The sequence below is a fragment of the Nyctereutes procyonoides genome, unplaced genomic scaffold (genome assembly GCF_905146905.1).
Source record: "Nyctereutes procyonoides isolate TBG_1078 unplaced genomic scaffold, NYPRO_anot_genome, whole genome shotgun sequence".
Lineage (NCBI taxonomy): Eukaryota > Metazoa > Chordata > Mammalia > Carnivora > Canidae > Nyctereutes > Nyctereutes procyonoides.
In genome coordinates this window covers 21,754,790-21,781,307 of record NW_026575082.1, presented here as the reverse complement: position 1 = coordinate 21,781,307, position 26,518 = coordinate 21,754,790, and the positions used below count along the sequence as shown (strand labels likewise).

At 39.0% G+C, this 26,518-nt stretch overlaps 1 protein-coding gene, 1 non-coding gene and 1 pseudogene across 2 annotated transcripts in view; 2 read left to right on the top strand and 1 right to left on the bottom strand.

The window, feature by feature from the left end:
• LOC129514498 (netrin receptor DCC) overlaps positions 1–26,518 on the top strand; it is a gene marked incomplete at its 5' end in the record, with an annotated part of 702,567 nt that overhangs the window by 361,692 nt on the left and 314,357 nt on the right. The window contains one exon of the mRNA XM_055333118.1: positions 15,449–15,605. Coding sequence (XP_055189093.1) covers positions 15,449–15,605 — 157 coding nt within the window. The remainder of the gene's footprint in view (positions 1–15,448; positions 15,606–26,518) is intronic.
• Positions 10,160–10,349, bottom strand: LOC129514677 (U2 spliceosomal RNA). Its single transcript, XR_008665487.1, has one exon. It is a non-coding gene; the product is annotated as a U2 spliceosomal RNA (small nuclear RNA).
• Positions 13,011–13,127, top strand: LOC129514682 (small nucleolar RNA U13; annotated as a pseudogene).

Below are 26,518 nucleotides of genomic sequence, written 5' to 3'. Positions count from 1 at the left end.
GAACCAAATGGATCTGTGGGACTCTCCACTGGAGGGAGAGATGCTATGGGCACAGGGAGGGGAGAGGACTAGACTCCAGGTCAGGCCTCCCAAGCACAGGAAATCCACATGGGAGAAATTAATCTCCATAATATTTGATTTGAAAACCGGAGGTGCCCAATAATCAGTGAGGCTTAACACCAGAAATGTTAAAAATCAGCAAGGACAGCTGAGAAAGCAGAGCCCCACCTTTAAAGAGAGAATACAACAAACAGCCCTGCTGAGATATAGTATAAAATCTGCAGTTCAAAAAAATGCCTGGAGTATATATATGAAGATTTATTTACTAATCTCAGAGCATGTGCTGGGGTGGCAGAGATCTTTGGGAGAGTGCCCTAAGAACAAAAAAGCTGATGGCACCATTTCCTTCCCCATTCCCCCCACCTGAGATAAACAAACAATTGCTGAAACCAGCATAGCAGAAATGTTCTCCACTAACTTATTAGCAGTATGCCCCACCCCTCTTTCTGCAGACACACAGCCTCCATGCCAGCTTGGGCAGGAGTTTTCTCTGGTAGCTGTAGGCCCCTTCCCATAGCAGACTTATATGGAACTTGTGTGGTGCTACACAGCCCACCCCTGCATTCTCCTGTGGGCCTGCCTTCTCCAATACATCCTTAGCCAGAGCTCTTTCAAAGCTATGCTACAAGCTTGGCAGTGTACAAGCAGCCCCAATGGGCCAGCACCACTCCAAAGTGACTCATGCCCCAGGAAGAGGGGATGGTAACCACACATACCAGTACCCACAGTACTGGGGTAGCAGCCCCACAGTAGACTGGGGGCAGATATAGATCTGACCACAGGACTTACCCAACTACTAAAACTTCTCCCAGAACAACACAAGGAAAATATCCTGCAATTCAGTGCTATTGCAGCTCTGGCAAATGCCTTGTCTAACAACTGAAGCCCAAGGTAGCCTCATATTCACTCACTACAGGAACCACACCCAACCCACAACTAGCAAAACAGCCATTGCAAATGACTGAGCTGAAGGCAAAAGCAACTCAGCCACAACAGTAGGACACACACAATACACACAGGAGACACCTCTGTTGTGCTACGTTCTAGTGAACTGGGGACATTGCAGGGCACTATAGGACCAATTCTTATAAGGCCATTACTTTCAAGACCAGGAGATATAGCCAAATTGCCTAACATAGAAACAGACACAGAGAGTTAGACAAAGGGAAGAGACAAAGGACTATGTCCCAAATGAAAGAACAGAACAAAAGCACAGCAAGAGAGCTAAACAACATGGAGATTAAATAACATTCCTGATAAAGAATTTAAAGTAATAGCCCAAAAGATACTGGATTTGTGAAAAGAGTGGAGGATCTCAGGGAAACTCTCAAAAAAGAGATAGAAAACATAAAAAATAACCCATCAGAGATGAAGAACTCAATAACTGAAATTAAAAATATACTAGATGGAGTAAATAGTAGACTAGAGAAAGCATAAGAATGGATCAGCAACCTGGAGGACATAGTAATGAAAGCAATCCAGCTGAAAAGGAGAAAGAAAAAAAAATAGATATAAGGAATACAGCAACATCATCAAGCATAATGACAATTGCATTTGGGGGATCCCAGAAGAAAAGATAGAAAAAGATCAGAAAATTTATTTGAAGAAACAACAGCTGAAAATTCCCAAATCTGGAAAAGGAAACAGAAATAGATCCTGGAGGCATAGAGATCCCCCAACAAAATCAACCCAAGGAGGTCCACAACAAGATATAGTAATTAAAATGGCAAAAAGTGGTGATGAAGAAAAAAATTTTAAAGCAGCAAAAGAAAATAAAAGAAAACAATTACATATAAAAAAGCCCCCAAAGGCTATCAGCTGATTTTTTCACAGAAAGTTTGCAAGCCAGAAGGGAGCAACATGCTTTGTTTAAAACAGTAAAAGATAACATAACCTGCAACCAAAAATAATCTATCCAGCAAGGCTGTCATTCAGAATAGATGGAGATACCGAGTTTCCAGAAAAACAAAAATTAAAAGAATTCATGACCACTAAACCAGCGCAAGAAATGTTAATAGGGATTCTGAGTGGAAAGGAAAGATGATAAGCAGGAGCAAGAAAATTAAGAAGCACAAATGCAGTAAAATTAAGTATAGCTATAAAAATCAGTCAAGGGATTCATAAAATGAAAGGACATAAAGTATGACACTGTATACCTAAAAAGTGGGGTGAGAGAACTAAAGAGTAGGTTCAGACTTAAGCAATCATCACCTTAATATAGACTGCTGTATGCTTAAGAGGTTATATATAAACCTAAAAGTACCTACAGATCAAATATTAGTAATAGATGTGCAAAAAATAAAGAGAAAGGAATCCAAGTACATCATTAAAGAAAGCTGGTAAACCATGTGAGAAGAGCAAGAAAAGAAATGAACAGAGAAGAGCCACAAAATTAACCATAAAACAAGCAACAAAATGGCAGTAAGTATACACCTATCAATTATTCCTTTGAATGTAAATGGGCTACACACTCCAATCAAAAGATATAAAGTGACAGAATGGATAAAAAAGCAAGACCTGTCTATATGTTCCCTATAATAGACTCATTTCAGACCTAAAGACACAGGCAGATTGAAAGTGAAGGGTGGAACAGCATTTATCTCGCAAATGATAGTAAAGAGAAAGCTGGGGTAGCAATATTGATATGAGACAAAAAAGACGTTAAAACAAGAACTTAATGAGACAAAGCAGGACGCTATAAAATTATAAGGGGAGCAATCCAACAAGAAGATTTAACAATTATAAATAGTTTAACACCCAATATGGGAGAAATCAAATGTATAAACTGGCTAATAATAAACATAAAGGAACTAACTGATAGTAATGCAGTAAGAGGGCACTTTAACACCTCACTTGCATTAATGGATAATCATCCAAACAGAATCAGCAAGGAAACTGTAGTTTTGAGTGACACATTGGACCAGATAGATTTAAGAGATATATTTAGAACTGTCTATTCTAAAACAGCAGAATATACTTTTCAAGTGTACATGGACTATTCTCCAGAATAAATCACACATTAGGCCACAAAACAAGTCTCAACAAATTAAAAAAGATTGGAATCATGCCATGCATCTTTTCTGACTATAACTTTGAAACTAGAAAGCAATCACAAGAAAAATATTGGGAAAGAACGCAAATAAATGAAGATGAAGTAACATGCTATTAAACAATGAATTGGGGGATCCCTGAGTGGCGCAGCGGTTTGGCGCCTGCCTTTGGCCCACGGCGCGATCCTCGAGACCCGGGATTGAATCCCACGTCGGGCTCCCGGTGCATGGAGCCTGCTTCTGTCTCTGCCTCTCTCTCTCTCTCTCTCTCTCTCTCTCTCTGTGTGTGTGTGTGACTATCATAAATTAAAAAAAAATTAAAACAACAAAAAAATGAATCGATCAACAATGAAATCAAAGAAGAAATAAAAAAAAATACATGGAGACAAATGAAAATGAAATGATCCAAAGTCTTCAGAATGCAAGAAAAGCTGTTCTAAGATAGTTTTTTGGTTTTGTTTTTAATATTTTATTTATTTATTCATGATAGAGAGGGAGGCAGAGACAGGCAGAGGGACAAGCAGGCTCCACGCAGGGAGCCCGACGTGGGACTTGATCCGGAGATACCAGGATCACGCCCTGGGCCGAAGGCAGACGCTTAAACCTCTGAGCCACTTGGGCTGCCTTTGTTTTTGTTTTTGTTTTAAGATTTTATTTATTCCTTTAAGAGAGATTGAGAGCAGGGGGAAAAGAAGAAAGAAGAAGAAGAAAGAAGAAGAGAAGAAGAAAGAAGAAGAAGAAGAAGAAGAAGAAGAAGAAGAAGAAGAAGAAGAAAGAAGAAAGAAGAAAGGAAGAAGAAGAAGAAGGAGAAAAGGAAGAAGAAGAAGAAGGAGAAAAGGAAGAAGAAGGAGGAGGAGGAGGAAGAAGAAGGAGGAGGAGGAGGAAGAAGAAGAAAAGAAAAGAAGAAGAAGAAGAAGAAGAAGAAGAAGAAGAAGAAGAAGAAGAAGAAAGAAAGAAAGAAGAAGAAGAAAGAAAGAAAGAAAGAAAGAAAGAAAGAAAGAAAGAAAGAAAGAAAGAAAGAAAGAAAGAAAGAAAGAAAGAAAGATCCCCACTGAGCAGGGAGGCAATATTTCATCCCTCTTTATAGCTGAGTAATATTACATTGTGTGGAATGTTATGCACACACACACACACACACACACACACACAGACACACACCCCACAACATTCCTTATCCATTCACCCATCAGTGGACTTCTGCCTGCTTCCATAATTTGGCTATTGTAAATAATGTGGCAATAAACATAGGAGTGCAGAGACCCAAGGGGAGCCCAATGCAGGATTTGGTCCCAGGACCCCAGAATAATGACTTGAGTGAAAGGCAGACACTCAGCCACTGAGCCACCCAGGTGCCCCTGAAAGCTTTCCTTCTTGTTTACTAATTTGGATACTTTTTATTTCTTTTTGTTGTCTGATTGCTGCAGCTAGGACTTTTAGTACTGTGTTAAATAAAGGTGTGAGAATGAGGACTTCCTTCTCATTTGAAACTTAACAAATGTTTTCATTCTTGAAGGTGAAGGCCATAGTCCTTTTATTCTTTTTAGATTTATTTGAGAGAGAGATAGAGAGAGAGAGAAGGCACGTGCAAGTAGGGTAGGGAGAAAGGGTAGTGGGAGTGGGAGAGAAGCAGACTGCCTGCTGAGTGCAGATCCTGACATGGGGCTTGATCCCATGACCTGAGCTTAAGTCACCAGTCAGACGCTTAACCAAGTGAGCCACTCAGTGTCTCAGTACTTTGTAATTTTTATGGTGACATCCCTTATAAAAAATAATTATTTTTTGGTGGAATTAATAATTATTCTGAGGAGGCAGTAAGAATTTTCAAACATATTGAAAGTTGAGTGTGCTGATACCATTTTCCCATCTTTTCTTACTCTGCCTCTTTCTTTTCTTTTAAGTAAGTAGTAAACTAAACTAGTAATTAGTTTAATCAATTTGTGACAACTGTTTGCATATTAGGAAAGTCAGTCCTTCATAATATTATTAAAAAATATTGTTCCAGTTTGACCTACATATTTTAATGTCATTCATTATGCTTTTCCATACATATTAAATTTCCATATAGTAATATTTATCAATATTTTTCTTCATCGGCTCTGTTTTTTTGCCATATTGTCACAACTGACTCCCCGTGTGTTTTGATAATGGAAAAAATCAGAGACAGGAGACATTATAATAAGGTGGTATAATAATCAGTAGTGGCTCTGGCACAGAACTCCATTGTTTTAACATTCTAATTTAGCATTCTAATTCCAAACTTTTTTTTTTCTGCATTTTATTATCTTTAAATACAGCCTTTACTCCCAAAATGAACTGTGAGGCAAATTCTTTCTCAAATTTAGATGAATCAGCTTCAGAGAAAAAAATAAATAAGTAGAAAAACAAATAGGAAAAAAACACAAAGATGGAAGATATTGCTGCTTCCCAGCATGATAGAACCTTAGTAGTAGCAATCTTATAATGTACCTGTACCCTAGAAGATGCCTGTCCAGCTACTGACTGAAACACAATACAGGTTGCCTCTTAATTGCAGTCCTAGGATTCTTTTCACTTTGCTCTAGGAAAAAAAAAAGGTAATCCATCTTACCTCTTGATGATGATAAGCATGTGAATATAGGTCAAACACACATTTTGCTTTAGTTATAATAGCAACCAAGAATCAAACTTGGCATAACATTTATTATCATAGTTGGATACCTGCATCCTGTATTTCAGAATAACACATGCCCTATATTATATCTGAATTTATTCTGTAGATTTATCAGCCATAATTCAAGCTGATATGGGTCTTTGGGTAAATCAACACATTTACTGATTATTTTAAAAAATCAAATAAGACTTTGTAAAAGACCCATCCTTTCTGTAGGAATGAATACTCTTCTATTTAGAGTGACCCCCCAAAATACTGGAATTGATGCACAGCCAGTTTATGAGTATATAATGTGTTTTTATTATTTAATCAATCATCTCTGGTAGTTATTCCTTTTGTTTGCCTACTTAATAGATTTGAAGTATGAGTGCTAGGTTCAGGCCAATAAGCCTCTTTTGTGGTTTACAGCTTTGCTATCAGTTTCCTCACTTCAGTGCATTAAAAAAGGGGGAAAAAAAAGGTGAGCTTATGTGAGTGACCACTCAACTGTGGCTGCAAGTTCTCCATACTCACCATCTCACTTCCCAGAAAGGGAACTAGAATAGAACTGGACTGAGTCAAAAAAAAAAAAAAAAAAAAAAGAATTGGACTGCGTCTATCACTTGTGCTCTTCTCTCTCTCTCTCTTTCTCTCTCTCTTTTTCTCTGATGTATATAGGCCTAGAAGGACAAACTCAAAAAGAAACAGGGTTCTAAGAAAACATCTTTCATATGCATTCTGTGCCCCGCTGTAGCTTTTCAGTGACTTCATGGTGGTGATATAAGGCTCTACTTGTATAAACTTAATTGGAATAAGTAATAATTTATCTTAGTTTTATGTCCTCTTTTATTCCCCTTTAATATGTTTTGGTGGCTATAAAATTTGAGGATGAGTAGCTAGGGGTTAGAGCCAAGTGTACTGCACATGGATGCTTAATAAACCTCCATGCCCTGCTAATGCACTCCTGGCCTGAGATGCTGCCTCCCACACTCTTTCTCTTCTTGTCTATCAGTGAGTGTGTTGTTCTGATATTCTGATTCTCAAAGACATTTCAGAACATTGAAATTAGCCCATCCCGGCAATGAGCATTTCCACGGGTACATTTATACAGTAGCTTTAAATAGATGATTTAAAAATGTACTTTAAATCCCACAGACAAAGTTGAAAGTTTGCGATTAAGGGAACTCACAGAGCCATGAAACATGATTGCAGCTGCTTTTCCTGGGGGTTGGAGGGGGGGGGGGTCACTTGGTATCCAGAAACAATAAAAACAGTTCTTAGTAGTGTCTATATTACTAAAAAGTATAGCTTAAACTTTTAGTTATTCCTACTCAATTTGTATTATTTTCAACTTACTTTTACTTGAGTTTCATACCAGAAAAATTCAGTTACTTAAAAAAAAAAATTAAGACTACTTAGCATTGATTCAATTATTTTTAATAACATAGCTTGTTAGCTGTTTTATTTTGGTAGTGTCTTATTACCAAAGGAAATTACATGAAAAAAAAAAAAAAAAAACACTGCTTCTTAAAGCCTGCCATGCTGATTTGAATCAGCAATGCACGTGTTCTTTAGATGTTCTTCACGGCTGGAGAAGAAGATTGCATGGCAGCCCGGGACAAAGCGCCATATGGCTGGGATAAGGTGAATGTTGATAAAGGCACATGAAGGATGGGAGGGGAGATGTCACAGCTTGTCAGTCTTTATCCCTAGAGGAAGCTCTGGTGACAGGGGAATGATTGAAATGGCACATTTGGGGTCCCTGGGCATGGAGAAGGGATAAATAATGACTAGCAATTCAATGACATAGACTCAAGGGAAAGATGGAAACAAAGGGAGCTGGGGACTGGGTAGAAACAGAGCTTTCCTACAGTTGGTAAAAGATGCCAGGAAGCGACATTGATGAGAAAGATGATTAAAGGTGGCCTCACAAAACCTTGAATAGTGACAGATGGGAAGGGTAAAATGATTAGTAAGAAAATATAGAGAAAGAAGAGACCTGATATGAAGTACATTCTTGTCGAGGTAGACATGCGGGTGACAAAAGGGAAAACAAAGGATGAGTTTTCTCTGCGACCTGATAAAGGAAATAGAGAGAGGTAGTGAGGTGACCAAGTCCTATCCTTGCATGGAGGAAGCACCCTTGTCCCCGTCTCACTTAACCTATCAGATTTAGCCCTAATTGTTCCCAGAGCCTTTCCAATAGGGATCCTGGATTTCCAACCAGATATCATGGAACCGGGCCAGCAGAAGCAGACTTTCTGCTTTTTGGATCTGAAGACAGATAAATAACAATAACCATTCACTGAGTATATGTCATATGCCAGGTACTATGAGCAGCCCTTTCCCATTTTACATCATCACGTAGCCCTGCATGTCAAATAAATTGGATCAGTGTTTAAATGTGGAGGGTAGGGCTCAGAGAAACTACATAGCTTTCCAAGTCGCATAGTCACAGAGTAGCAGAGCAGAGATCCAACCCCCCCCCCCATTTAATTGTAATTTTCTAGTCAGATCCACTTTTTACATAAATGAGGGACTAGCCACCTTCCCAAGCTGCCTGAGGTCTGCTCCACTTTGGATAAACTCTTTTAAAAAGTACCTTCATAAATAAAGTGAGAATAAAGAATATAATTGGTTCACACGTGTAGACTGACCAGTTTACCGGATATTATTTTCCTCTCCCTATGTCTTTTGAAAGACTTCAAACTCTGAAAGATGTAGTTATCTCTGTTGATATGATATTACTCTCCAGAATTTCTTTTTTCATCTTATATCTTTGTGTGGCCATAGGTAATTCTTCTTACCATGCAACCTTGTCCTGGCAAGTCTCTTTGATATATGGTTTGGGGATAAGAATCACACTTCCTATAACAGATCCCCAGGTTCTTTTCTGGTTGTGTAGGTCAGCTCAGACTTTTCAGGCTTCTATTCTGCTTCTTAATGAAAGAATTATTTCTCTTAGGAATCATTCCTATACGAACACATCTTTTGCATTATTTGGCACATATTTGGATTTTAGGAACATGTTCCCCTCTCATTTGGTCTGAAATGAAATAGTCTCATCATAAATATACATTCCCTTGGAATCTTCCTGAGAGTTCAGCTTTTTAATCTACTTTGTAATTTATTAGCAGAGTAATAATGATTAACATGACCAGCTTATAGTAATAGCTCAGTCCCCTCCCAGTACATAATCTCAAATACCCGTTTTTGAGGGTTCTGAAAGGGGATTTTTAAAAAGATTTTTATTTGCTTATTTCAGAGAGAGAGAGAGCACAAACGGGGAGGGGCAGAGGGAGAGGGAGAATCAGACTCCCTGCAAAGCAGGGAGCCTGAAATGGGGCTCAATCTCAGGACTCTGGGATCATGACATGAGCCAAAGGCAGACATTCAACCAACTGAACCACCCAGGTGCCCCTGAAAGGGAATTTTTTAGCCAAAGTCTTAACATTAGAATTTCACAAGTTCGCCGTACCTTTCATTTAGCTAAGACTACAAGAATGCATTGGATACCTAGGATGTCACTAAATGTATGGTACTAGATTTGGCTATTAGAGTCATAAACTGTAGACTTGGCTTCTACTCTTACAGAATATGTAATTTGGCATAGGATACCAAAAAATGACTAGACCATTAGAGTTCCATGTAGGAAATTTCCAGAAGGGACTTCTCCTAGTCCTGTGAAGGTCCAGAGCTAGAGGTTCCAAAATCAGGGTGGGAATCAGTGAGGTGTTACCTGAGCAGAAGTCTGAAGAAGCAGTCCAGGTCAGAGAAGCAGAGCCATTGGAGGGAGGTATTCCAACTCAGGTTGCAGCACACAAAAGTAGCAGAGGTGAAAGCATGAGGTTTTCATGGACCTGATGGGATCAGTGACCCCAGAGACCTTCCCCTGCATCCTTCTCAGGCTTACCCCTGCCTGAGACAACTAAGAATGTAGAACTGGGATGTAGAGGAGCAATAGGAGAGGTGGGAGGAGACTGGTCCTTGTCGGTGAAGCTGGGACAGGGAGATTACTCATTACGGAGCTGGCTTTCCTTTCTGGAATTGGGAGATGGATTTAAAAAGGCCTTCATGCAATGATTTATGCATCGTAATCCCTCCATGAATATTGGATGGATTAATGATTGGATACATAAATTGATTTACCAAAGGAAATTTCATAGCACTACTACTATGATAGTTTGTAAAATGATCAATTAAATAGGATTCTGGGAACAGAATAGAAATGGTCTAGTGAGAACATGTGTTCTGATTTCTAAACAACCACCCTACTGAAAATTTAGGATGGAATTTAAAAGAGACTTCTTGTAATTGTCTTATATGTATACACCTTACGTCTTAAAAATAGTTCCCCATTCTCTTAGGGAAAAAACTATAGTTTAAATATGGTTTTTATTGTTGTTCTTATTGTTGTTTTGTGGGATGCACCATTCCAGGAAGTACTACAATACCAGGTCAATGTGTGGAGTGGGTGGAGCAAGCTCTTATTCCATCTCCTGCTCCAAAAATCCATTTAACACATTGTCCTCTTACGGAGGATGTATTAGATATTAAACTGATAAGAACAGATACTATACTTGATCTTAGCTAAAAGGCCGAGAAGCAATTAAAAATAATTCTTCACTTCAAGCACAACAGTAGGAACTTAGACATTCAATAAATATTGATTATTCCATTTTAGATACTAACCCACTACGTTCTTTTATGTAATTTTTAATATTTAATGAAATATTATGGAAATCATTAACTTTTATCTCATATTAATTTAAAATAAAAAATGGTTTCAAATCATTATTATTTTAAAATTCATATTTCTTAGTTTTACTGAAGTTCTCAATATACTAGCTCGAAAGCCATGATTCTTTGAATATTGAAAATACCATGAAATTGTAGGAAAAAAGTGCTATTCTTAATAATCACAATCTTTTACAGCTGAGCTTCTTTTTGGTAAGTTCGCAAAATTACTTTGTAAACTATATAACATTATATCAAAATGTAAATTTTGTCCACTTCTTCATTTTGACAATTAAAAGCTAGAGTTTGGGATCAAAGGAACAATGATAAGAAAAAAATACAAAAGGAAAAGGAATCGAGTTTGCCCTGAGAACAGTTAAATGTTCCTTTAATTTTACTAATGTCATCTATTTATATTTTACTTAAATATGAAGGCTAATAAGGAGATGCAGCAAATAAAACATCTAGTTGATCTGGCGACTACATTTATAGTATTTTCGTTAATAATATGGAGAATGACAAGGAAATAAGCCTATTAGTTGTTTGATGTTTAACGCAAATTAAATATTTTATGTGTTTGTGAATACATCTTATTATCGTTCATGTGCCTCATAGGGAGTGGAGGTCAGGGAGTTCATAAACTCAGGGAAAAATTAATGCCTGTAAACATTACATCGTAAAATTCTAAGAGAAAAAAACTCTCTGGTATCTAGACAGACCATGGCTTTATAGAAAAATTAACCCAAGAATGTAATTGTTACCAAGGCTATTGCAATGGCATCATGAAATAGTATTAGTACCAGTACCAGCAGCAGCAGCAGCAGCAGCAGTAGTAGTAGTAGTAGTAGTAGTAGTAGTAGTAGTAATAGTAACTAGTAACTTAAAAAACTAAAACTATTTTTTGGAGTTATACTATTTTCAGAAATCACTTCCTTTTCCTGGATTTTGCTATGATTGATTGATTGATTGATTGATTTTAAATATTTTATTTATTTATTCATGAGAGACACAGAGAGACAGAGACACAGGCAGAGGGAGATGCAGGCTCCATGCAGAGAGCCCGATGTGGGGCTTGATCCCAGGACCCTGGGTTATGACCTGACCCAAAGGCAGACGCTCAACCACTGATCCACTGAGGTGCCCCTGATTATTTATTTATTTATTTTAGAGATTCTTAAAAACAAAAACCAAAAACCAAAAAAACACTATGTTATAGTATGGTAAATTTGCTTCCTCTTCTCCATGACAACAGATAAAGAAGCTGTAACCATGGCAACAGTAATGGGCCGGGGAGATTAGGGCCAGCCTGGAGATTAGGCCTCCTAGAGCAAGAAAAAAGTCCTGATTGGTTCCTTATTGAGACCTTATGTGAAGACGAGTTACTGTTGAGAGAAAGCATGGAGGATTAGTAAGAACAAAATTAATTCCCTGTATAAAGAAAGGAGCCATCCCTTTGTTAAAAATGTGTCTGCTCCTTTTCAAACGAGGACTGTTTAAATTGAGGTAAAAGAGTTCATGATTAATTCTATTCTGAGATTTATCTGTGTCATCTGCGTCTAGACTAGCTCTGTGAGAAGGCACTCCTGGAGGCCCGAAGAGAAAAGCATCGTGCACAGACCCCCATTGCTCTCCTTCTTGGCAGCCCCTGAATAGGTGGGGAAGCCAATGCAGTTTTGATGTGATACCATCTCTAAATTAGGTGCCTTTAGGGAAAAAAGGAATTGAAAATTTTTCACCTGTAGTTTTAAAACTAATTTGTCTAACTTCTTGAGGATTCTCAAAAGATTTTTTCAAGTCACCATTGATCACATTTTATTTGTATAGATCTTTTGTAAAAAAAATATATATATATATATAATGATGATCCCATTTGCTTTAAATTGGTAAGGTGTGTAGGTGTTAACATTTTGAGAAAATGAGCTATGATTTTGCAAGGATACATAGATAAAGGGGTTACTTTTTTTTTAATGATAAATGTATAGACCTGAGAATGGTCAGATGGTATGAATATTTTTTTTAAAGGATTTTGCCAAAATAACTGCTAAAAAGCCGACTCTTAGAAACTTCAACTGACAATGTAAGAGAGTGTCAGTCACATCCTGGCCAACCTTAGATATTAACATTCTCTAAAGTCTTGCTTCTCTGACCGATTTTTTTTTTAATACATTTGATTCTGACAGACATTTTAGATTTATTTTAATGCACACTTTGTTTACTGTCAGGTTGAGCCCTACGATTCTAAAAATAATAATAATAAAAAAATAAAATCAGATTCTTTATTATTTTATTGATTTTTTTTTACTTTTTTTGTATAGTAGATATTAACTATCACCTGTTGGATATTTTGCAAATACTTTGGGTCATTCTTTCCAGAGAAGACAACACTAAACTAAGTGAAGAGGGACAGCAGGAGTTAGGTGGATGAGATGGGTCTCGAGTGGGAGTAGCTCTGGGAAGGCTTTGGGGGGTCGCCAGGGGACCTACATGGAGAGAGCTTGATTAATACAAGCAGGAAAAAGCCAGGGAGCCTACAGATCCTTTGTCATTCTTAGGTGTGATGATTGGGTGTTCATGCTTTTGTGTGACCTGTGCCTCCTTCAAACTGTGTTAAGAACTCAGCATAACACTCAGCACTCATTCCTCATCTGACATGGAGGAGAAAAGCCAGGGAACCTCCATGTGAGCTTCATGAAGGATGCCTCATCTATTTTTGCCTTTGTCTCCTCTGTACCTAGAAGGGCTGGGGTTGGGTAGGCACTTTATGAATATTTTTTTTTGGATGAGTGGATCTACTGGATGCTGCTTACTGTGGAAATCTTGCAAGCCTCTCTCCAAAGTGGTATTTTTGTGGCAACAGGAACATACTAGGCTATTATGCAGGATGGCCCTTGAAATCACCTCAATCAGCGGTGGAGGAGGGGTGGATAAATACCTCCGTCTGCTTCCCTCAAGACAGATAACCTAGAGGCCTGTGCCACAATGGCCCCAGAGTCCCCAGTAGAGTTGCTTTCCAGTTTCCCACAGTGCTAACTGCCAGATAAGTCACTTTTCCTAGGCTTCACTTCCTGCCATCTCACTTCCCACCTTCCCAATCATTTGCATGTAAATCCTTTTCTTAGGGCCTCTTTGTGGAGGAAGGCAGACCAAGAAAAGTGATAAACAGGAGCCAGCCCAGTAGGCCCATTTCAAAGTTTGGAGATTCCTTGAGGTAAAGAGTAGACACTGAGGATAAATAAATATTAGGTAGTATGAACAAATGTGTCCTCTTATAAGCTTATTCCGGATGCTGTACACAGAATACATTTGAGGGGGATGAGTGGAAAGGAAGCAGAGGCACTGGAGAAGACAGAAGGATGGTGGAGTGGAGACAGAAGGATGGTGGCAGTGGAGGGAACACAGAGTAGATTTACCAGATGTCCGGGGGCGGGGGGTAGTCCTAGAAGGGATGACCTAGAGGCAAGGGTAGGGGATACCCTTTGGGTTTCTGGGTTGTACAGTCACGAGGACGATGTATACAAGTGAGTTGAGCAGCCTGGGAGGAGAAGTAGGCTGAGTGGACAGTGACGGGGGTGGGGAGGATAAATTCACATAAGCGTGCTAGTTTGAGATGTCCAGGTGTGTAGAAGTACAGGGTTTTGTCAGGAGGTTTAATAACACCCATATTTTTAAGACAGATACTACATATCCAGGCATCAATCTCTTCCCTCTCCTCACCACTCTGCCACAAAAGATGGACTCACTTGCTTCTAGCCTGCCATTTGTTTCAAATACTGTGTTGATCAAAAACGAGGCTTTAAAACCTCTTTCTCTGTGCAACTGGTTGTGTATTGTCAATTGATAATGTTTCTGGAGCTATTGGGGAACGAGATAGGCCCCCTCACCCCAGGGGACTTTCCAGCTAACAGGAGTGTAGTGTGTAGCAGGAATAGCGATTCAGTCTGCCTCTGTAGAAAGTGAATGCAAGGATGGAGACTAAGTTTGGAAAGAACTAGAGAAAATAGCCCACAAAAGCCAGTTTGAAGATTAAATGTACGCAAATGGGTCCTTGTGATTTGGGGCTAGAAATCACCTGTCAAAATGAATGTGTATTCCCTGCCCTTGGGAACTTGAAAACATAAAATGAACTATGAATGCGCACACACACACACACACACACACACACACACACACACACACATTTAATAGAAAGTTCTATTACAGATTATAAATGCCCCAAATATTTATAAAACTAATTCTTCAACTGTGGATGACTTATTCCTGTGATTAACAATTGTTAAATTTAGCTGTACCTACAGTGATATCCTACAAGCATGGGGCGAGCATCTTATGTCTGGTAGAAGAAGGGTTTTTTCTATCAGTTCCTTTCTAGCGGAAAGGAAGAGTCTGTGAGAACTCTTTCTACTTTTGGTTTGCTTCCATACTTTGATTTGCTGTTCCTTCAAGTTGTATCTAAAACACAGTAGTCAGGCTCTGAGTAGAATTTGGTTTTGTGAAAACTGCTCGGTTTCCTGAGGCATTTATCCCTGTCTATGTCTAAACAGAACATTTTTAATTGTTACGGATCCCATGAGTAAAGGAAATTGGACAAATATGCAGTAAAATCGCATGTCATTAGTTAGCTACCCTCTCATAAGCTCCAAGAAATTCTAGTATACCTTTTTTTTAAAGATTTTATTTATTTATTCATGAGGGACACAGAGAGAGAGGCAGAGACACAGGCAGAGGGAGAAGCAGGCTCCTTGCGGGGAGCCCGATGTGGGACTCGATCCCGGGATCCCAGGATCACACCCTGAGCCAAAGGCAGAGAGGCTCACTCACTGAGCCACCCAGGCATCCCTCTAATATACCTTTGATTCCATTTACTGATTGTTTGATTTTCCTTGTTTTTCTTCCTTCCTGTAGAATGGCCCATACTGGGTTTGCTGCTGGGTCTGTACATTTCCTCTGACAGCCTCCTCTTCTTCCTCCCTAGCTATCCCAAGCTCCAGTGTCCTCCCTTCTGCTCCCAGAGATGTGGTCCCCGTGCTGGTGTCCAGTCGGTTTGTGCGTCTCAGCTGGCGCCCACCTGCAGAAGCCAAAGGGAACATTCAAACCTTCACGGTCTTTTTCTCCAGAGAAGGTGACAACAGGTGGGTGCTATTAGTACCTCATCCACCACTTCCTTAGGTACATACTGTGGCATAAAGGAACCTGCAGGAGATCTTGAACTAGGACTTTGGGGACCATATGGAATCTCAGCTCTGCTCATTATTCATCAGTAAGTGGAGATAATTTATCTCCATGGCCTGTGTGTGTCTTTTAAAGTGGGATCGTTTATAGAATCAAATAAAGTCATTTATAGGAAACTTCCTTGAAAAAAGACAAGTATGGGAATATATGATAATCAGGTTTTTTTTTTTTATTTCTTTGATTTTCAAAGTGATAAACAGAGGAACAGAATTAGGCTGTGAATTAACAGGACAGGGTATGAAAGAACCACAGAGTGTAATCCCAGCTCTGTCATTGACATTACATGATCTCAAGAAAACCACGTTAACTTCTCTGAGCCTGACTTTAGTGTATAATAAAGGGCAAATGATACTACTTAGCTCCCAAGTTTTTGTTGTTTTTTTTTTGTTTTTTGTTTTTTTAGGATTAAATTATGTTGCATATGTAAAGGTCATACAAGAATACCTACTATTTGGTAGAAATTGTTGTTCCTCTTTATTTTTTAAAGATTTTATTTATTTATTATTTGAGAGAAAGAGAGAGAGAGAGAGTGGGTGGGGGGAAGGGCAGAGGGAGAGAGAATTTCAAGCAGACTCTGTACTGAGCACAGAGCCCAGCACAGGGCTGAATCTCTCACCCTAAGATCATGACCTGATCCAAAATCAAGACTCAGATGCTAAACCAGTTGAGTCACCTGGGCACCTCATGTTGTTCCTCTTTTCACCTGTCACTTGATCTGTATATCCCTGCTTTCAAGACTGCAACCTATTATTTTTCTTGATTTTTCTCAACACTTTCTCCTTGAAATATTTCATGATTTTAAGACTTTGAAGTTTGATTTTTAAGTGTAGCATAGGGACACCTGGTTGGCTCAGTGGCTGAGCATCTCCCTTCAGCTCAGAGCATGATCCTGGGGTCCTGGGGTCCTGGGGTGGAGTCCCACATCAGACTCCCCACAGGGAGCCTGCTTCTCCCTCTGCCTACATCTCTGACTCTCTCTCTGTGTCTCTCATAAATAAATAAATAATAAATAAATAAATAAACAAATAAATAATAAATAACTATTAAGTCTAAGGTAGATATTAGATAAATCCCAATTTCTTGTCTAAGAATAAATTGTGGGGGCACCTATGAGATGCATTTGATTAGACATCTGACTCTTGGTTTCAGCTCAGGTTATGATCTCAGAGTTGTGAGGTCGAGCCCCATGTTGGGCTCTGCTCTTAGCTTGGGGTCTGCTTAAGACTCTCCTTCTCCCTCTGCCCCTGCCCCCCACTGTCTCTCTCTCTCTCGCAAATAAATAAAAATTAAAAAATTAAAACATAAAGAAAAGAAACTAACATTTCTTTATTTCTTTAAATTTACTATACTTATTTTATATTCTATGTTTGATTATTCTAATATCTGTAGTTTTTATGAATCTGATTCAATGATATGTTTCTGCTGACTTTTCCTCATAGTGGCTTGTTCTTTTTCATGTATGGGTAATTCTTGATTGTTAACTCTAATCCTTAGAAATTTCTCTGAGGGTATTTTTGAGACCAAGTATTAAAGAACAATCTTCTGGGAGGATGTGATTTACCAAAATGAGACCATGTTAAAGTAGTATTTTGCTAAGGTTTGTTTAGTCCATACTGGTCTCATGCTGATATTTTATTGCTCATGAGAAAGTCCATTAAGTATGATAACATTTTTTTCTGCCATTTTTAACATATCAACTCACATGGGTAAATGCAGACTTGTAAGGAATTCTAAGATTTTTTTGTTGTTCTGTTTCAACTAAACCAAGGCTGGGAGTGTATGTTCAGTTCTTTCAGGAGGCTAATTTCATTTTCAACTTCACCCATGGAAGTTTTCTCTTTTAGGATCCTGGCTGAATGTGAGGTTCTTTAATCAGACCATACATACCACTTTACCTGCAAGCTACATTTCCTATTCTTCTCTCCTATTGGTTTCTAAAACTTCTAGCTCCCAGACTTCTATTGATAGGCACATACCCTCAGGCTAATACCAGCTCCACAAGTCGGCTTTCTCAATATAATTTTCTTATTTTGCTGCCAGTATATTATAGATAAAAAAAAACACTTTTTTAAATAAAAGAGATTTTGAATAATTTATGCAACACTTTAGATGTGCCATAACAGAAGAGTTTTTCATATATCTAATTTGCCATATTGTCTGAAATGGCATTTTGAAATATTTATTTGAATGCCTATATGATTGGTATCATTATTATATATCACTAGTTCTTGACATTTGAGCAAGTGCATTTGCATATAAGTATGTTCAGTGTTTGGGAAATTTTATTTAATATTAGAGCATAAAGCTACTTTAAGCACTTCACTTAGAAGGAATCAGACACCTGAAACTAATATTACCCTGTATGTTAATTAAATGAAATTGAAATAAAAGCTTAAAAAAAGAAAGAAGGAATCATAAAAGCAAGGAACCCTTCTTACTAGACCTTTCCATTCCAATTCTTAGGCATTTTTTACTTTCCTTCCTCCTCATCAACATTTGGGTTTTCAGTTTGCCAATTAAAGGCTGTCAAAGAGGTCATCATGTGAAAGCTAAGAGAAACACTGGTTTGCTTCGGAGAAACACTGGGTTGCTTCAGAGAAACACTGGGTTGCCAAACCCCATGATTCTGTAGAGAACTACACCTATTTACAAATGTACTCAGCCGAAGTACTGTGCCTCTCACGTAAGGATGGAATGTCATGTTCTTCAAGTGATGAGGATTTGGGTAGCGCAACTAGGGTCTACATAGATGTTGGTCTGCTGATTTGGCTGAGTCCCGAGAGCCACATCTTTTCTTACATTTTAAACCTTTTCTTATATAGAACCATCTGAGGATGGACCCCCATTGGTAGGCAGGAGTTTCTGAGATGTGGCAGCCGCTTCTTTCATCCTTAAACCCAGACTGCATTCACTTTCTGGAAAGTCTACTAGCCAAAGTGTAGCCTGTTTGATTCATCTACATAGTTGGAATATTTTGGGGGGTGGGGGCAGCATGGGGAGAGTAGAGAGGGAGAGTGAAAAAGAAAGGGACAGAGAGAAATAGAGAGAAATGGCAAGTGCCCTAGGGGGACCCACTTTTTCATAGGGCCGAGCTCACACTGATCCTGGCTTCCACCATTCATTCTTTTGTAGAAGAATGACATAGACGGCTGTTACAAGTGTCCCGGTGCCAACTGAGGTACCGAGACAAAGTGTGGGAAGAAGCCAGGATTCAAGTGTGAGGCTTAGTCTAGTCTCTAAAATGTGTGAGTGCTTTAAACTTACAATGATCTTCAGGAACCCCCTCAGGATTCAAAAGGGGCAACATAGCTTGGGCTGGCCAGAGTGGCAGTTAGTGTAGTATGATAATCAGAAGGAACCAGAAGGAACAGCACAACTTTGTCCATGCTGCGTCTCAAAGTGCTTTCTAGTCCGCAGCAATAAAGCATAGCATTTTTCAAGTTTCTTTTCTAATTTGACCTAACTTTAAAATAAGAGAAATATACATTGTACACATATAGCCCATGTTCCCTATGATCATCCATTACCACAATGAAGTCGGCATTCATTTTAGTCTCATCTGCAGCTCTTTAACTCCGTGACCTTATGATGAGTCTTTTAGTCTTTGGATCTCAGTGTGTGCAGCTGTGAAAACTGGAGGTAATAATTCTTGCCTAATTATCTTCATGGAGCCACCTGGATTTCCTGGAGCTACCTTAAATTTACCCTGCCCAAACCATACTCACTGTCTCCTCCTTAAGTTTATTTTCCTTTCTTTTCTTGGTATATGTTAGTACCTTCCATCCTGTTGACCAAACGGAAAATCTAAGTCATATTTTATTCCTCCCGGCCCCTTGGTTCTGCCATCAGTCATTCTGTCTTGCCAAGTCTACCTTGGCCACAGCTCGGCGATGCCCTCTTTATTCTATCTCCATCATCACCGGTCTGATCTCTGACAATAGCTTCTTGCCTTCTAATCCATCCTCCTCACTGTCTCTTCTAGTTATCTTTCTGAACTACAGTTCAGATTACTCACCCTACTGGGGAGAAAATGTGAATGTTCTTAAATTTAAATGTGATAAAATTTCTATATAAAGACATGCCACTAATAACTTATGAAGTCGGGACACCTGGGTGGCTCAGTGGTTTAGTGTCTCTTGCTGTGACCCCAGGGTCCTGGGATTGAGTCCCACATCGGGCTCCCCAGGGGGAGCCTGCTTCTCCCTCTGTGTCTCTGCCTCTCTCTCTCTCTGTGTCCCTCATGAATAAATAAATAAAATCTTAAAAAAATAACTTACAAAGCCTTTGAATGGAAGTCTACATCCAATCTATATCCAGGTAGAGTGTTGTTCCCATGGTTAAGCATATGCCACTGAAGTCTAAATGGCTGAATTAAAAATGGTACTACTGTTTATCAGATGTGTGACTTTTGTGCATTTATATGTGAAAGACAGGAATAACATCTCTCGGGGATGATAGCCAAGGTGAAGATGAATCACACCTCTCAGAATTGCAGTGAGAACTAATTGAAGGATTTGAAGCAACACATCTAAGACAGTCACTGCCCATAGGCAGAATGGAGGGGCTTGGAACAGTGTGAGCTCAGAGACAATGTGGGAAAGAGACTGAAAATAAGGCCCAAAGGTAGTAATCATAATAAAAATAATAACATTCCTGGTTTTGTATGAACCATTTAATAGCTGCTCACTCTTTCCTACTTATAAACTTTTAATTCTCTCCTTATCTACTGAAATCTTTCTTATCTTCCCAGCCCATGGTTAGTTAGTCCACACCCCCGTGGTTAGTTAGTCACTGTCCTTGTCAACAGCCATCCCTGCAGCCTCCTCAGCATCTCCGCTTCACACATCCTTCTTTTATCTCACTCTCTAGACTCTGATTTTCCTATCTTCCATTTAGGACTCTGGCTGCAGCAAACCTTTGATTCCACAGGGAGCAATCCCTTGGTTCTACGGTGTGTTCTTGGTCCTTCATCCCTTCTGTTTTCCTTCACTCATTCAGCAGCTAAAACCCCAGAGCCCATTATTATGAACACTGACGTACAACCAAAGTTTTGCTTTGCTGTTCTTTCATCTCATATTAATTTCTCAGCAGAAGCCAACTCAAGTAAATGTTACTTTCCACCTATTCTCTACGTGTACTCTTGTAGCTGAATTCCTTGAAGAAAATATGTAATTGTGCTGACTAGTCTTTAAATTTAGAGCTACAGATATTGATCTGCCCCTTACCGCTGCTGGAGATTGTATCACGTACATCAGGCAGCCTCTCTCACAATACACCCCTACTTACATTCCATGTCTTTTCGTTTCAAGTCTCCAACACTTTCCTTCTTTCCCTTACCCTTAGTTGACTTTGCTTCTAATCTCCTAGAAAACAGTAGTAATCAGAAGGGGAGCTGAGAGAGTTTTCATATCTGACTTCCTAACCCGATGTGTCCTTAAGCATATGTCTCCTCAAATGTCTATAAAAAACTGCCCATACTCTTAACAAATAAGGCCAAACTTTCACTTATGCACTGGATTTTATCCTATCTTTAAACAAAAGAGCAAAGCTTCAGCTATCCCCTTTCTGCCCTCATTATCGATTTGTCCACTCTATGGATCATGTCTATCAACATACAAGCGTGCCCTTATTTAGATTTTCCATCCCAACCAATCCCCCCCCATCCCATTTCTCCCTCCTCTACCACTCTGCTCTCTCTTCTCTTGTATAGCAAATTTCCTGGAGTTGCCCAACTTCACCCCAATCCTTTACCTCCTATTTCAATTGTGACTCTCTTTTTAAGGGATTTTATGTATTTATTCATGAGAAAGACGAGAGAGAGAGAGAGAGAGAGAGAGAGAGAGAGAGGCAGAAACACAGGCAGAGGGAGAAGCAGGGTCCTGCCTGATGAGGGACTTGATCCCAGGACCCCAGGGTCATTACCCGAGCCAAAGGGAGACACTCAACCCCTGAGCCACCTAGGTGTCCCTCAGTTGTGGCTCTGTCCCTAATATCTCACGAAACTGCTCTTATCTGTAGGTTCACCAGTGGCTTCCATGTTGCTAAACTCAATAGTGAACTCCCAGTCCTCGCATTACTTGGGCAGTAAGCAAATTCTGTCATATTTGGTCACTTCCCCTTTTGTGACACTTACTATTCCTTCGGGTTCTACTACATGCACTTTCCTGGTTCTATTCTAATCCCTCTGGCCACTCATTTTTAGCTTCTACTTTGTACTTCAAATCTCCCTGACCTGTGAGTATTGGATTGCCCCAGGGCTCAGACTTTGAAGATCTCTTTTTATCCAGATTGTGATTTTACATTTTGTCAGTATGCTGATGTCTTCCAAATTTGTATCTCTGGTCTTGACATTTTACCCGCAAACCTGAATCATATATCCAAATTCTTTCTTGGTCTCTCAACTTCTGATTTCTTACGAGCATCTACAAATCATCAACAAGGCCAAATCTCTGCTTTCCTTCAACCCTCCTCTAAATATTTTATTATTCCAGAGATTGCCCCATTCCCGTGATGTGTACATATTTCTCATTATTCAGGCCAAAGTTTTTGGAGTAATAGTTCTTTTCTTTTTCTTTTTCTTCTATCCCATAACCAAAAACATCAAGCCTTAGCAACACTATCGAAATGCATCCTAAATCCATGAAACAATATAATGCTTGATATTTGCCACAAAATAATACTAAGGACTGGCTATAAGTTTCAGTTTTGAGCTGAGTGATGGGAATAAAGTGGTTCACCATATTATTTTTGTTTTGTTTTGCTTAAAATTTTCCATAAAACAAAAATAAAGTCAAATAAATGAATAAAAATAAAACATATGCTTAATCTTACCACTTCTTGCCCCTTATTATTACCACCTAGTCTCATCTGAACTATTGCAATAACCTCTCAAGGCTGTTCTCCCCACAGCAGCAGGAATAAATCTTTTAAAACAGACCTTAGGGGATCCCTGGGTGGCGCAGCGGTTTGGCGCCTGCCTTTGGCCCAGGGCGCGATCCTGGAGACCCGGGATTGAATCCCACATCGGGCTCCCGGTGCATGGAGCCTGCTTCTCCCTCTGCCTGTGTCTCTGCCTCTCTCTCTCTCTCTCTCTGTGTGACTATTGTAAATAAAATAAAAAAAAATTAAAAAAAAAATAAAACAGACCTTAGGTCCTGTTATCCTTCTGCTTTAAGACCCTCCAGTGACTTTTCTATCTAATTCAGAGACTCAGCAGGATATCCTTCCTGATTTGGCCCCTTGTCGCCTTCCTATACTCCTCACTTATTCTTATCATTGACCTATTTGCTCACTTCTGTCCAGTTTCACTGGCTCCCTGGTGTTTCCTAAATATACCAAGAATCCTTGTCCCTCAAGTTTTTGCCCTTGCTCTTCAGCCTGCCTAGAATGTTCCTCCCCTTGCCATCCATGTGGGCCATTCTCAGTAACTGCCACTGAATCTTAATGAAGTGGCACCTTACCATTCCCTACACTCTTTTTCATTCATATATATTTTCCCCCAGCTTTATCACCTTGTACTAATTGTTTACTGAATCCCCTTTCTTGATGCCAGACTATAAGCTTTACGAGGGCAGGGATGTTCTTATCTTGTTAATTCACTGAGCTATTCTTAGCACCTAGAGCAATATGCAACCCATAAAAAAAACACACAAAAAAATATTTGTTGAGTTGAAGCCCTGCCTGAAATGTCCACCACTTTGAATTTCTCCACAGTCCTCAAGCTCAGAAGTCATCAATTTTTCTTTTATCTTCCCTTGATTACTATTATATTATCCCTATCTTTGTTCCAGTTTTGTGTTTCTTTAAGTACATGCATGTGTCCCTTTCTGATGACTGAAACTAGATCTTATTTATAATTCCATACCCAAGTGTCTAGTACCATGACTTCTGTAGACATTCACTGATTGGAACTAATATGATAAAGGTAGCAGAGAGACAGATGTGGTATTCTTAATAGCTAGTTCCTTAACCAATAAAACAAATTGTGTTACTGAGAAAGATGAATAAGCTCACTGAAGCTCAATAAAAACTTTGTTTTAATTGAGAAAAAATAAAAGTCGATTTTGAAATTTGATTCCAATATCCCTGTTCATTTTCTCTTTCTCAACTAGAGCAAATATATGCCATATATCCCTGAGCAGTTTGCTGTGATGCTTATTTGCTTACATAGGTTTATTTAGCTCTTTAACACAATAGCTTTTTAAAAGGTGGTGGATTTAACATTTGCCTGAGACTAGCAATGACTTTGTCAGGCAAATTACTCTAGCTCAGATTATCATTAATCTGTCTGACTGGTTAATGGTGTCAATAATGCAAGTGCCATAGTTAACATTTTTTTTTTATTCAACCCCTTGAGTGCTTTCATTTCATAAGTCAGGGAGCACCATAAATCCCGGAACCTGAAAGCCAGGATTCACAGAAATGCAGTTGCCTCGCAGATATCCAGCTATCCCGTCCTTGTACCTAAAACATCATCGAATTGAAAGTGATCTTTGGAATCATAGTGCAACTTTCTGCTACTTAAACATTTAGAAACTGATACTCGGGGAGGGGTGAGTCTCATGCCTAAGGCCACAGAGTAAGCATTCATGACGAGAGGAAGCATTTATTGAATACTCACTGTGCCAGATGCCAGGCTAACCATCTTACATAAATTATCTTATTTCATCCCCAAACAAAATATTATCCAAATGAGGCTTAAAGAAGACATTGTCATCTCTGATATACAGCTAGTGAGTGGTAGAAGCAGGATATAATGCAGGCCTGATTCCAAAGCAGGTGTTCTCAATTGCTACACCAACTTGATCCTAAAATAGCTGGTGGATTAACCTGGAAGAGAATCAGACTTTCTTGATATTTTCAGAATTATGACATGAATTTCATCTATAGGCTTCTTTCCAGTAATTTTCTGACTTAATGGCTAAGTTGATTTGCATCATTTATTTACCAATTATAAGCACAGTAGCAAACTTTATATATTATTATTTATTATATGTATATATAATATATATATTATATATATATATTAATATATATAATATATATATATATATATAAACTTTATACTTCCCATTCCATAGTGTAAAATTACTTATGGAGTGTGACATGGTGTAGCCAAAAGCTTAAGGTAATGTGGCTATGGAACTCAAACTGCATGGGTTTCATTCCTGGCTCAGAATCTCACTAGCTGTGTGGCCCTCATATGGGATACATTCCTCCTGTGGGAAAATAATAGTAACTGACATGTATGACCACTTTAAAAATTAGTGCCTAAAATATTTGCATAATGCCTGGTGCTCCAAAAACACTCAGCGCAAATGATTGTGTGTCTTAGAAAGGAAAAGCAATGAAATACAAGTATTTCCTAATTTATATTTAGAGAGTACTTTATCACTTTACAAATGTTAACCCGTCTGATCCTCTGATAAGGCAGGTATGCTAATTTCCATTTTAGAAATCAGCACGCCTCACTCTCTTCAGAAAATCTACAAAAAAGAAGAAGAAAAAAAAATGCCATGCCCACTGCCTAAGAAGCTACACAACTAGCAAATATTAGAAGAAAGATTTAAATGCAAGGTTTCTAGTCTAGTGATCTTTTCGCTGTACCATACAAAGTAAAAGACATTTCCTAAAAGAGGCACATATAAAGTACCGTGGGAGTTCAGATGAGAGAATTAAAACACTTTCATGAGCATCATTCAATTTAATCCTCACAATAACCCTGTGAGGTAGGCAGATAAGGGACTGGTATCTTCCTTTTGCAAATGAAGCAAGGAAGACCCAAGATAGGCCCTAACCTGCTCAAGGTCACACACCTTTCCTGTGGCAGAACAGAAGCTGGACTGGGTCTTCCCACTGCAGCCCTGGATGCTTTACATTGCTTTATGCTGCCTCAGAAAACCTCTGCTCATGGCTCAGGATTAGAGGGCCACCTTTTCATGATTGACATGGAGAATTCATTTTAGAATCCGTCGTGCGTTACATTTGCAACATGGTGTTTACATCTTCTTTCCCTGCTCTTCAGTGCTGAGGCTGTGCAGCTGATGAAGCTCGTTATGAAGGGAGGTGTTGTGAAGGAAAGAGAACAAGATTCAGAATCCAAAGCTCCACATTCCGATCCTGGCTTACAGCCTGGCAAAGTTAGCCCCCCTTTCACCCTGCTTCTCTGTAAAAGTGTAAAACCCTGTCCTTTCTACCTCAAAATGTCTTTAGATCATTGAATAAGAGAATAGTGATTTAATTCTTCCAGTGGACTTAATGTATACTGAAAAATAAAACATGCCCTCTATAAATGCCATATACCAATGAATGACCCATTATTCACTTGTGAGTTGACTATGTGTCCGGCTCTGTGTTGGGAATAATAGAGAAGCCAACAGTCTCTTTGGAGGCAATTTAATAATGTCGGGTGGATCATTCCACTGAAGAATATATAACTACACGCTGAATTAAGAGCTCTAAGGCAAAGAAATGTGCTTCCGTGAGAAAAGGAATGTGCGCATAGAGTCTATGCCATAATCAGATCTGTATTTTGAAAAGACGACCATAGCTGCAAAGTGGAAGTTAGACCTGTGTGGTCAGCCAGTGGATCCAGGGAAGCCATCAAGGTGGTTGCAAAAGTCCAGGCAAGAAATCATGGAAAATCAGACTAAGGCTGGATCAGTGGAGATGAAGCAGTTGAAACATATTATTCTAGAGATAACTAGGAAGCAAAACTGATAGCACATTGGCAGTCATGTGAGACAAGGGATATTTTCAAGAATAGTTCCTAGTTTTCTGGCGTATTTAAATGATAGGATGGTAGGGTGACTCA